The sequence below is a fragment of the Lupinus angustifolius genome, chromosome LG19 (assembly GCF_001865875.1).
Source record: "Lupinus angustifolius cultivar Tanjil chromosome LG19, LupAngTanjil_v1.0, whole genome shotgun sequence".
Lineage (NCBI taxonomy): Eukaryota > Viridiplantae > Streptophyta > Magnoliopsida > Fabales > Fabaceae > Lupinus > Lupinus angustifolius.
Window position 1 is genome coordinate 1,048,948 of NC_032027.1, and position 13,523 is coordinate 1,062,470.

The following is a 13,523-nucleotide window of genomic DNA, read 5'->3' on the forward strand; positions in this document are numbered from 1 at the left end:
AAGTGGTGCTGAAAAGTGAAAACTATGTTCATGCTCAATTTTTGTTACAATAAAATTTTCAAATGTTGTATTGTTTATAATAATGTAACCAATCAACCCTTTATTCTAAATGTTGATCTTAAACTAAGTACAAAATTTAACAATAATTAAATTACACCGAAAACACATGAGTTTTAATAAAGTTACAAAAAAAATATTCCTCCACTTTTCTTTTTTTCGATAAGGAAAAATGTATTAAAATGAGCACAAGAGGTGCCCACCTAATAAAAGAAAAAGATCAATTAATGATCTTCTTAGAATGATACAGACTTTTGGGTTCATACACCAATTTGCAAAAGATAAAGAAGACGTGTTGTTTGTAACATTGATAAACCAAATCCAAGATCTAGTTTGAATTAAATCAAATACATGCACAAAGCTTGGAGTCTTCTCAGAAAAAATCGCTTCATTTCGTATAATCCAAATAGACCAAACCACCGCAAACCAAAGCAATCGCCACAGATTAGCATTAATTCTTCTTCCAAGCAAGTCATGAAGATTGAAAAGATCAAGAATTATAGATGGTTAATCTGCAGCCAAAAGTATAACCTTTTCCAAACACTTGCAACAAAGTCACAAGATATAAACAGGTGATCAATAGACTTAACATGGTTATTGCATAACATACAAGTCATATCGCTAATCCTGAGAATAATATTCTTCCACTTTTCTAACATACAAAAACCATCTCTAGTTATATAGTATTTTAAGTGCAATTTTTTAACAAAAAATGTTGACGATTAAAATTAAGTTATACAAAATTTGGTATATTGTCAAGAAAAACATTTACTGTCTTTTGCTTCATTGAAACCTCCTTCAGTTCTGCTCATACTCCTTTTTTCCTGTCTCATATCACTTGGTGTTGAATGTGTGGTGTTTTTTTATGAAGGAATATTTTGACAGAATAGTAAATGTTGCAAAATAATTTTGACATGGTTATAAACTTGCAAAGAGCTTATACTAATAACTTAGGAAATAGACATTAATATATAATGAGAAGCTCAATAACTATCTTGTTGATTTATATCTAAATAAGCTACAATAAATATAAAAGCTCAATAACTTAGGAAATAGACATTAATATTCTAGCATGGCTACTCTAAAATAATTTCATTGCAATATATCTTAGGAATTATTAACTAATAAAATCTAAACTGCACCCATAACCATTATCAAATTGAACAGATTCTGTGGATGATAGCATATTAATATGCCTCCAATAATCGAAATCTAGTTCATATTCACATAATTGGAGATAATCTGATGATGACATTTGGTTCTGAGCAATATGATTATCATGAATCACTTCCAAAGGCTCTTGTTTTTCTGATGGCAAAAACAGTGATGAAAGTTGGTGTTCTTGTTTGATTGAGAAGCTATTATTGAAGCTAAGTAATATAGAAGAGGCAGAAGAAGAATCAGGCTCAAAAATCATGTCTGGATTAAAAGTGCTTTTGCAAGTGTGATGACCATAATAAGTTGTTCTGTATAATGGAGGGTCCTTTTGAATTCTTTGTACTTGTTTAATTGCTGAGCAACCTTGATCAAATTTGTGAGTGCACCTATAGTAGCTTCTACTCAAATTCATTATTTGAATCATGTTAGTTACATTATTGGAAATATAAATGATGTTTGTATAGGTTATATATGTTTGAGAAAACTAAGTAAATATGAAATTGAAGATTATTACTTGAGATATTTTGATGTTGCTGTCATTTTTTGTCCATACTTTCTCCATGCATGACCATCTTCACTCAGAATTGAACTGTCTCTCTCCCAAGTTGATGTATTTAATCTTATGAACACAAAAATACAAATCTTAAAAAATTAAATTGTGAATAAATATTTGAGCAGGTAATCCAGCAATATAATATTTAATATTTAAGAAGTGATTAGCTTTATAAGATTATTATGCCAATAATTGTGTAATTATGGTTATAATTCAACCAGGTTAGACAACTCAACATGTTGAGAAAAACAATAATTAATTGAAGCTAAATTATGCATGACCACTTTACTTGGAATTGAGGTGTCTCTAAAGTTGATGTACTTTAACTAATGAAACAAATTTCCAATTTCAAATTCTTAAATGTACACAGCTAACTTAGTAATATATAGCAGCTAAAGTATAGTTAATTATTAGCATCATAGTTAATAAACCAATAATTAAGTAATCATGGTCAGGGTGACCTAACCAAGAATCCAAGATTCTCTCCAAGGCCATAATTAATGGACTTCTGTATTTTTTTTTATAAGCAAATATATTAGAAACAGACATAAGGCGTGCCAACCAATTACAACTTACAAAAAAGGTTAATACAAGAGTAAGGATTAATAGGTTCAAGTGCTATATATGACATATGTTACATAGTTCGGTTTATCATAGTTAGATTAATACATATGTTACTGTATTAATGGACTTATGTTACATAGTTAGGTTTATCATATGGGGTGAAGTAACATAATTTTTTGTGCTATATATGACATAGGTTCAAGACTCAATTATCCATGCATGACCATCTTTAGTCATTATCTATCTCAAGTTTGACATAATTTAAATGTGTAAAACTAATCTAATAATTCAAATGATGTAATGACAGGACTTAAGTATATGCTGAAAATTCAACCTAAAAAAATAATATATTAGATAGGAGAGTCTCATAACTTTAAATATTATATTAAATTTGTTATTATTCTAAATGTGGGATTAGTACCTACTAAAATATATGAAATCATTAGCATTATATAATCATTAGTATTGCTACCTAACTAATATGCTTATTAATGGACTATTATAACAAATTTAGGTTTATTATATGGGGCAATGTGGGTATCTGGTTCGAGTAAGGATCCTCTCCGATATTAGAAATTCAAGTAGTCGGAAAAAAAAATGGTATAACATTTATATTTTATTTATATATCATGAAATAACATTTTTATCGCTAAAAATAAGATGAAAAAAGGATCTCTTCTCTTCTATATTGGGTAATTATGCACAATCATCTTTACTTAGAATTGAATTGTCTCTCTTCCCAATTAATATAAGTTAACTAAAAAGACAAAAAATACAATTTTAAATTGTTAATTGAATGTACACAACTATTATAGTAATTTATATCAACTACTCCTTTTGTTTTATATTTTTTAAGTTTCAACTATATCATTTTTTTCAAAAAATTTGTTGCTTAAAAATTCAATATACATTTCTATTTTATTTTCCAACTATACCTTTTTTTATACCTCATCCTTTTGACACCTTATTACTCTATTTCTCTTTAATGTAGTTTGGATATGAATTAAACCAAATTATATTAGTTAAATTAAACTTGTATTATATTTTCATGTTACATAATAAAATCTCAACTTATATGCATAACTTCAAATATAAAAATTTATGGAATGGATTGAGTAAAATATATGACACCATTAGCATTATTTAATTATTAAACAAATAATTGTCAAATAATGACATTCTACATGACTAAATTAACCAAGATGCTCTGAAAAACTATAATTAATTGACTACTGTGTAGGTCATAAGTTCTTTATATGAGAGGTGAACTAACATAATTCTTTGAGTTATGTCATTGTGTAAAGACTAAATTAGAATAATTGAAATCTTGTTAAAGAAAATAGTTTTATGAAAATAAAAAGAGTAAAAATATCATATTAACCTTAAAGCTTCAATTGACAGGATCCATATATGATGATAAACACTACTCATCGCATATAATTTGCTAGCAAAGAATGAATTTTAATTCTTACTTTCTCTTGTTGCACCCTCTTCTTCTATGTTTAGTGTTGGAAGTACTCTTGTAAGCCTCGTCCAAATCCAAAGACTTTGTGCAATTCATAGACGAAGGTAAATCATTGATAGCCACAACTTCCTCATCAAAAATATCACCATTGTTGTTCAAGAGCAATAAAGTATTGGTGAATGATATCAATACCTTATGCACAAGATCTTGAGCAAGTGGTAACATTAATGTTTCTTCAACTCTAGATTTATGAACAAGTACTTCAAGTAACTGATTTGCCATATCATGCCCTCTTATTAGCTCTTCTTGTATTAGCTTTTTCCCATTTAGAGATTCATGGGCCATTTTCTATTTTGGGAAGAGTTAATAGATTGATGGAGAAAATAAAGGAGAGACACTTACCTTTTATTGAAGATGGCACATCCTACCAATAAAATATTAGTCTAGTGGTGTAAGGCCATATTAAATCTCTAATGTTGATGGTTCAATTCTTAGAAACAACATTTGTTGAAAGGAGCAACCATAAACCCCAAAAATGATTAATTCTTTACCAAAAAATATAAAGGAATATCTTGATAGCACTTGCTCCACTTGCAAATATAAAAATTGTTGCAGGCAGAGACAAAAGTTCCTTGACAACTTAAATAACAGGATATGTTCACGACCAAATGGGTAACGTGAAGAACACGACCAATGAAGATGTGCCACATGAAGAGCGTGGAAAGAGAAGCAGTGTTTTTGTTTTCATGTGATCGAAGGATGAGGTAATAGGGCTTACGTCATCATGATAACATCGCATTCTAGAAATTAATATATGCATGTACGGACAAGTGACAGGTTGGTGATAACTCATTGGATTCATCCTCCTTATTGCTATTTTGCTATCCATTGCAGAAAGATCTTGTTCATTGTGAAATGATAATAAATTGTAAAATCATTTTAAATTTAAAATGTTGACTCTTAATTATTAAATACTACTTTTTTTTAATATTAACTTTATTTTTTTGTTATTTTTCATAAACAAAATGTACTAAAATCAACCTAACATATGCTAACTCAATACACAAGAAAGATCATTAATTTATCATTTTAGAACCTAAAAAAATACATGTTTTCGGTCATTACATCACTTTACAAACACTAAAGAAGATGGAGATATAGACTACACAACAACAAACCAAAGCATTCTCCATATATCTCAACATTTGGCATTAGTATACATTGTGTCATTATTATGCAACAAATCTAATAACCATGTTGGTACCAAAGATGTAACCTTTAGCTAGGAATAAAAGTCTTTCTAGATATAGAAGCATCAAAGTCACAAAATAGAAAAAGATATTGAACAGATTCATCATGATTCGCAAAAATGACACACTTGACATCTTCAACCATGTGAATAACTTGTCTTTTGAATAACTCTACATTTGTTGGAAGTTTTTGTCTCATGAATTTCCAAGCAAAACAAATTTTTTTTGAAGGCACACAGTTAATCCAACATTTTTTTAAAAAGTTCCTAAACGCGAGAGACATTGACCCACTTGGATGAGATAAGCGGCTTTCACAACATAGTTCCCACATGCATCTAAGCTTCATCTTCGTTTATCCATGACATCCTTCTTGCAATAGTTAGGCTGAATCAGGTCGTACAAGTTCCTAACCATCGGTTCCTCTCTTTCTAACATACCATGATGCCATTTTACCTCCCACGATCACACATTGTTCCAAAAATCACAATCAGCCATATTTGCCCTTTTATTCAAAGCTAAAGAAAAAAAGTATAGGAAATACCCATTTTAAGCTCTGATTCCCCACACAAATATCCAACTAGAAAAGAGTATGAGTTTTATCTACTATAACTTTCTAAATGTTCTCATGAAAGCAGCCCTCGTGATCCCCGTGAGTAGAACCAATGTTGCAAAGATCTTTGTACCGCTTGGAAAATGAGGTTGAAGTCATGGGGATAAAGCAACTCCATATTTGGACTCAATCACCTTGACCAAAACAACATCATTCTCTTGAATTTTACGCCAACTCCACTTTCCTAACAATGAGTCATTAAAACAAGATAAGTATCTAACCCAATCGATTAAGAAACTTAGGTTTGTACATCGACCACGAAACTCATGCAATAAATTTATCACCTGTCATGTTTCCCCAAATAAAACTAGCAAGATTAGCTAAAACTTTCTTTAGGACTTTATAAAGGGATAATAAATATGTAGGTATGTTAGAAAGAATAGAATTTAAAAGAACTAGACAAACTTCAAAAGAGATATGTTTATACGTCCATGATGCAAGTCTTTTAGCCACAACCTCAATTAAGACTTTGTCAAGTTGTCATCCTCCTTGGGTTCGTCCCAACCAGAACCCCAAAATAAAGAAATGGGATAGTACCTATTTTGCAAGCTAGGAAATTTGTCGTTGCTAAAGTAAAATAGAAGAGACCTCAATAACAAACAGAGAGCTCTTCCGAGCATTCATTTTTAACTCATAATCTAATACAAAACAATTGAGAATACTCTTGATAGACAAAAGTTTTGAGATGTAGGTTTGCACACTAGAATTGTGTCATTCACAAATTGAAGATCATACACTTTTACCCCAAGTCTACCAATTTTATAGCCTTCAAAAAGTCCCACACTCCTAGCTTGACGAATCAGACCTGCAAAATCTTCCACATCATAAGGAAAAGAAAGGACGTCATTGGGTCCCATTGTCAATACCCTTTGAAATTGAAAATTAATCCAAAGAAGATCCATTTATCAAAACAAACATAGAAGTAGAAGAGAGACAATAACTTACCTCCTTCTCCATTTACTAGAGCAATCAAATCTAGAGAACTAATATAACTTTCTTGTTCTATTTTAATTGTTATTTTAACACTTTCCAGTATTTTAATAGTGGTTTTGAAATCAAGAAGTATTAATTATTTTTTCATTTTTGCTCTTGTTAGATATAGTATCATCATGTCTTCTTGATCACAGAAATTTTGATCAAAATATTTTTTTTACCTCCATAACTAGAATATTTAATAACTAATTAATTTGTATACATTATCCTTAAATGACAATTAAAATAGGAAGGAAGAAATAACAAATGTAAGAGTATTTTTATGAGAAAATACACTAATGATATATGAGTTTTATAAACTGTAATTGTATCATATATTATTAATACTTAGTTAATATTGATTTTTCAAAAAAAATAATACAAATGAATAGGGCTGGAAACGAGTCGAACTGAGTCAAATCAGAGTTCAGCTGGTTCAGTTCGATAAGGATTGGCTCAGCTCGAAACTCGACTCAAGTTCGATACGAGTTATTTTTTTAGCTCGAATTCGGCTCGGTTAAAGTTCGTGAACTATTCGGTTCAGTTCGAATGGTTCATTTGGACACTCAAATAATTAATTAAAATTTGAAATATACTTCAAAAGGTTATATATATTATAACAATAAATATAAAAAATAATGTATGAGTCATAATAAACATAAAAATTAGTTTATATAAATATATATATATATATATATATATATATCAAGCTAGTTCATGAACCTAACGAGTTGAACTATATCTAACTCAAGTTCGACTCGTTTATTTAACGAGCTCAATTTCTAGCTCAAGTTCAGCTCATTTGATTCATGAACTAAGTTTATCGAGCTAAATAACGAATCGAGTTTCGAACGAATACCAAGTTGGTTCGGTTCATTTTCAGCCCTACAAATGAATTGTGAATGATATCTTAATTATATATAAATTTTTATGTTGGTCGGTGCATGTGTTATTAAATTTGATCGATAACAAATAATTAAGTTATTAGATATTTAAATTAATAATTTTAAACTTCATTTTATTTATAGTGGGACAACAATTGTTTCATTAAAAGAGAATTGACTTGTTAAAATATCATCATGCTAATATAAACCTCCTTTGATACATACTAATTAATCTCTTTAAATATTGGTCCAACTACTAGTAATATATAGTAATTAAAATATTATGAAATAATCAATGCTATATCATTATGACACTACCAAACTAAAAATTGTCTAGTTATGGTCATTCGAAACTGTTGACATGGACAAGATACTCTTGAAAATTCGATGAAATTAGTTGACTAATGTTCTCTACCAAGGTTCATTGCATGGTGTGAAGGACTCGTGATTCTTAATAAAATACCAGGAGATTATTTTAAGCAATATATAATATAATATAAATGTTTGAAAGGGAAAAGATTGGGATTAACTTGCAAAATTAAGCCAACTTGTAAAAATGGGTTTGGACTAAATTAGAATAATTGAAAGATTAGACAACTAAATTGATACAAAAAAAGTACTGATCGACAAATGAAAAAAAAAATCCATGTCAATTAGAGCATCTACAAAAAAATTTCTAAAGAGCATATAACACTGAACATTGATCATATATTTGATATGTTACAAAAGAGGTACATATAATTTATTTTGGAATGTTGATTGATCTTACACAATTAAGGGTGAAGATATTGGTATTATCAAATGACTATTCATACTCTTTATTTATCGTCAATAAGGTGTTGGTCTAGTGATATAAGGTTTCGCTAGATTTTAGGATGACCAAAAGGTTAAAAGTTCAATTACTGACAACATTTTTTTGGGAGGATAATTACGAACCCTGAAAGGGATTAGTTACTTACCCATAAGTCGAATGGATACTCTTTGTAATACAAAAAAAATTATTTATTGATCAATTACAAATTTGTAAATAAAAATTTAAAATATGATTTATTAATGGAGAGTGTGATAGACAATTTGGAATTTCAATAACCTCACCCCACAATTCATGGTCCCTCTTTGTTTAGAAAAAAATGCCTCATTTATACACCTTATTTCATATAAGAAAAATATGACATCAATATAACAAATTGGTCTAATAATCCTATTAATTATAAAAAATGACATAAAGACTGAAATGTGTCGTGAAATTTTTTTAGATTTATTTATTACAGAATATATAACATTACTCTTTCATATGATTTTATAATAACTTGATAATATCATATTTTGAAAGCCAATGAAAGGATCTAGATAATATCATATTTTGCTTTGCCCTTTTGCCATTTAAAGGTTGATTGGCCTTTCTCTATTTTTGGAATAAGAGTTCACATTATAGAGGAACAAAATGAGGAACAATGGTCTTCTCTTAATGGAGAGGCAAGTACATGATTTTACATGTATTTTTAATGACAAAAATATTATTATATTGTATATAAAATGATAAAAATATCTTACCATTTTATTGTTTCATTTATTTTTTATGATACTTGTCTCTCCATTAATGGAGATCATCCTTACTCCAAATTAAGATACTCTTCTATTCAAAGATTGCACCTCCAAATTTAATTATTTAAAATGTGTGGCACTTCATAATATATAGACCAAAATTCCACATGCTTGGTTCATTGGCTAAAGGGTTACGTGAGATGCACAACCAATGAAGTTGCATGGACAATAAAACCCTTTGGTTTTACATTTTCGAGCGACATCACTTGTTGGAAGAGATAATCACAAAATTTAATGAGATTAGTTCTGTATAAAAAAATACAATTAGTAGTACCAAAAAAATATAAGAGAATGACCCATGGTTTCTTCTCTCTCTAATTAATACAAAAATGAAAATTAGTTGATTTAAATAGCTTAATGATTCAATCATCAACAACACAAAATAAAGTTGGATTTGTAAGTGAAATGACAAAGAATAAAAAAGATGATTCCACAATTATGAAATATATTTATATGATGAATCCTAAACTTTTACTTTTCCTATATTCTCCTCTAACATCCAATTCACAAATGAACTTGAAACTTAAAAGGGAAATTAAAATGAAGTTACTTAATTTATGTAAAATTTCTTTTAACAATAAAAATATAATACATTTAGATTTTTTGGCAGACCAGTTTAGGGTCCTCAATTGTTCCTTCTTGGGCTGTTTTTTATTTACTTTTTTTTCCCTCTGATCCATTGGATCAATTAAAAACATATATTTCTAACCCAAACCCACTTCCTCCTAAATTAAATAGTAGTAGTTATGAATATTGAAAAATACAAGACTATGTCAACTACACTATAAAGTGACTAGGATATATATATTTATATGTAATGTTGAAGTGACTTAGTCAATACTTATGATAACAACATTGATGGTCGTTGCGAATTGCATGGTTGAAAATTTTATATTACACCACCAGTTTCAACTCCAAAACAAATGAACCAATTTCAATGGTGGTGAATCGGTCAAACCAATGAAAAACTGTGGAATTGAGTAAAACAAAAATATAACAAATGAAATTGAGTAACTCATATGCAGTGAAACTCATTATCATCATACTTGTCTTCACAATAGAGTAATCACTGGTGGTCTAATATAAAATTATGTAACTATATCGATTTAGAGGAAAGAATTCTATGGAAATCCAATGGTTTGAATTAGTAGATAAATCTAAATCACTAGATTTTCGTAGAATTGATAACTAGAACAATGAGTAAGTTTAAGAATAAATAGATCTCACTCATCAATCTATTAGAATAAAAGGAGATACTTTTTTTGATAATACCAATATTATCCTCTCACTTTTTGGGTCACATATTAATCACTATTGGAATGTGTGATTACGCTTTTGGTTATCCTGAAAATCACTCGTTGTTAGTAAAGAAGATACATGTTGGAGAAATGATTGTATTTTAAATTACTTTAAAAGAGGATAAATTGGCAACATATATATATAAACTATTGAGGAAGAACGTTGAAGGCTGCTTTGGCTGAATGGAAAATTGGAGGTAGTTGAACCGAGTATAGTGGCTGCGATCAACCTCCTCTTGTTGTTGAAAAGAATAAACAACAAAGTAAATGCATTCTAAAAATACATTGGTATTACATTATTCGTCATTTATGTTTTATTATTATTAACTTTTCAAAAAATACAAATAAGTGATAAAATATATACTTCATAAATCTTTATACCGATAGTTATATATATCTATACTATATATAAAGTCAAAACTTGAAATAACTACCACAATGATTCTATTTTTACTATTTTGTCATTAATATTTTTATTTCTAAAATAAAACCATGTAATCATAGATAACTATAATTAATACATCTCACTTTAAGTTAAATATTATAATAAATATAAAAATTATAATATAATGTACATCCAATAAAAATATTATAATTTATAAAATAAGAATAAAGAAATAAAGGGAGTACTCATGTTGAGTCAAAACTAAGAAGTGGTCACTTACATTGACCATCGCACTTCATAATATGAACGCGTTTCTGAAATTTGATCAATTCAATCACCTAAATGCTTTTTTATTCCTTCTATGCTTGCATGCATCATTCCTATAAATCCCAACTTCATCTCCTCACTAACACACTGCAACAAACAATAATCCGCAACAAACAATAATCCTTTATATTCATACCGAGCTTCTATATTATTTCATAATAATCCACTTCAACTTAATCTATATCTAGTAGATCTTGCTGTTGTTACATCCCTAACAATGACTACGTAAGTGTTTAATTTCATATATGTGAATTTTATAAGTTCTAAAATTTAAATTAACATCCAATTATGATATTCATGGGGTTGTTAATTGTATGTTTTTTATCAATACTTCAAATTTTGTTAAGATATCTGAATTTTCTCACTGACTGTGTATAAATTTTTATATTGTAAACTCTTAATTTGAATTCGATTATAACGATATGAATTAACTATTGACGTTGCTTCTTTTTTGGACACCAGAAGAACTCGCTTTATGAAGAAGAGTAAACCAAATCCAGGCAATGGTAGCAATCCACAAACAAATAGCACAACTAGGAATATTGAAGTTGAAGATAATTTTGCTATCAATTTGAGTAATGAAGACGTGAACAAAAACCTTGGAATTGTAAATTTTAAGAGATGTTTTATTAGTTTTATTTATTTTTGTACGAACTTTGATTTTGTAATGATTCTCCACAGTTGGAATCAAGTAACTAGGGACTTTTTGAGTAAATATTGAATAATCAATAATCAATTTATAAAATAAAAAGAAAGCATTGGTCAAAATCTGCCATTTGAATTTTCACTTTGTCCTTTGAATATTGATTTTCTCACATGTCAATATCTAACATGATTAGTGAATTTGGTTAGTTTTACTTGTTTCGTAGTGATGTCTTGTTTTTGCAACGTTGCTTTTTTAGTATTCTTGTAATTAGGTTTCAATATTTGTTCTTAATATTATGCTACTTTTACTTTTGTTTTACTCTTATAAAAAAAAGGAAAAATTTACTTAATATAATTATATAAAAATTTGTATCTAATATAATTATATGTTCATAAATAATTATTAATTAATAATTTAATCGTTTAAATCAGTTAAATCCAATGTAATAACTCTTTAACATTTGGCTTCTAATTTCACAACATTAGGATTAATTGTGTATTGCACCCCTCACCTTTTAACACACCCTTATTGAAGGGTTCATTCAATCATTCATCTTTTTTATTTGCTACATGTACTTCTCATTACTGTAGATATTTCTATATGATAATTTATACATTTAGCTTTTTGAAAAAAGATGTATACATTAATATTGTAAGAATTTTATATACTGTTAGTTTATTATTTATCATTTTTTATTCATTTGTAATTATATTGTCTCTTCAAGAAATTAAAAATAATATAAATAAATAATAGATGATATATTGATTGTGTAAATTTTTAAAATCACAATGTATAAATATTACACTATTAGATTATTAGACTTTAGCAAGGGATGAAAAGAACAAAAAAAGAAATTCTTGAAAAAAGTCAAATACTTTCTTTATAGATAGCAATCACTATAGAAAATATCATCTTCATTCTTATTTGGGTCTCACACATTATTTTATAATTTACTATAACTTTATATGAAATAAGAACAATATTTACATTTATCTCACAAAGATAAATATAATTCTTATTCATGCCCAATTTTCATTCTCTCTTCATTTTGCTGCAAATCCGTGGGAGCTCAAATTCTTGGCGAACGATTGTTCTCATTTAAGAACAAAATTCACAATATAAGAATACCGCATTAAAAATAGATTAATAATGTTCTTATTATATCAAGAATAAACTTAAGAACAATTATTGTCACACCTCTTAGATTTTGAGACACATGGGACCCATGGGCACCATAAGGAAAAGTGGAAAACCACGTGAAAGTTGCACTTAATATTGAATGAGGCATGGTAAAAAAAGTTTGTATACATTATTTTTAGAACTAATTTAATATAACAATAGGTGAAAATGAAAACAAAAAAGTGTGTCTTATTTCATACACTAATTAAAGGTACTTTGGTTGGTGGGGAAGAATACAGAAAAGGAGAACTTGGGCCATATTGTTCAGAAAGGATTCATTTGTGGTATCATTATACCCAAAACTTTGCATCATGTACTCCAAAACTACCTAGTTCACTGAATTATATGCCCTTTTCAAATTTGAGATTTAGAACATATCTTCAACTTTATGTCATGCAAACTATTTACATGCACAATCTTGCAAAATATTATGGGCATAAACATCAAAATAAAATTCACTTATACTCCCTAAAAGTTAAAGTAGGTCTTAACAAATCGAAAACAATTACCAAGGTGTTAGTAGTATAAGATCGACCCCGCTAAATTCATAATGACCAAAATGTTAAGTGT

The 13,523-nt window shown here is 28.4% G+C and overlaps 1 protein-coding gene and 1 long non-coding RNA gene across 3 annotated transcripts; one reads left to right on the top strand and one right to left on the bottom strand.

The window, feature by feature from the left end:
• LOC109334072 (probable WRKY transcription factor 70) lies at positions 1,167-4,212 on the bottom strand. Of its 2 annotated transcripts, none has more exons than XM_019569648.1 (3): positions 3,805-4,212; positions 1,730-1,834; positions 1,167-1,601 (listed from the first exon to the last, which is right to left on the bottom strand). In XM_019569648.1, exons 1-3 carry the CDS (start codon positions 4,140-4,142, stop codon positions 1,175-1,177), a joined length of 870 nt encoding a protein of 289 aa, XP_019425193.1. In that variant the 5' UTR covers positions 4,143-4,212; the 3' UTR covers positions 1,167-1,174. The 2 variants fall into 2 exon arrangements, with proteins under 2 accessions (XP_019425193.1, XP_019425192.1); XM_019569647.1 differs by having other exon boundaries at positions 1,167-1,613.
• LOC109334086 lies at positions 11,241-11,779 on the top strand. The gene is made up of 2 exons (XR_002106058.1): positions 11,241-11,353; positions 11,594-11,779. It is a non-coding gene; the product is annotated as an uncharacterized LOC109334086 (long non-coding RNA).

Bases quoted from the DNA above. Each gene is read 5' to 3' on its own strand.
- LOC109334072 (XM_019569647.1), bottom strand. From the start codon at position 4,142: ATGGCCCATGAATCTCTAAATGGGAAAAAGCTAATACAAGAAGAGCTA. The intron at 1,835-3,804 runs GTAAGAATTAAA...TGTGTTCATAAG, and splicing joins AGAGGGTGCAACAAGAGAAA to ATTAAATACATCAACTTGGG. The intron at 1,614-1,729 runs GTAATAATCTTC...GAATTTGAGTAG, and splicing joins GCAACATCAAAATATCTCAA to AAGCTACTATAGGTGCACTC.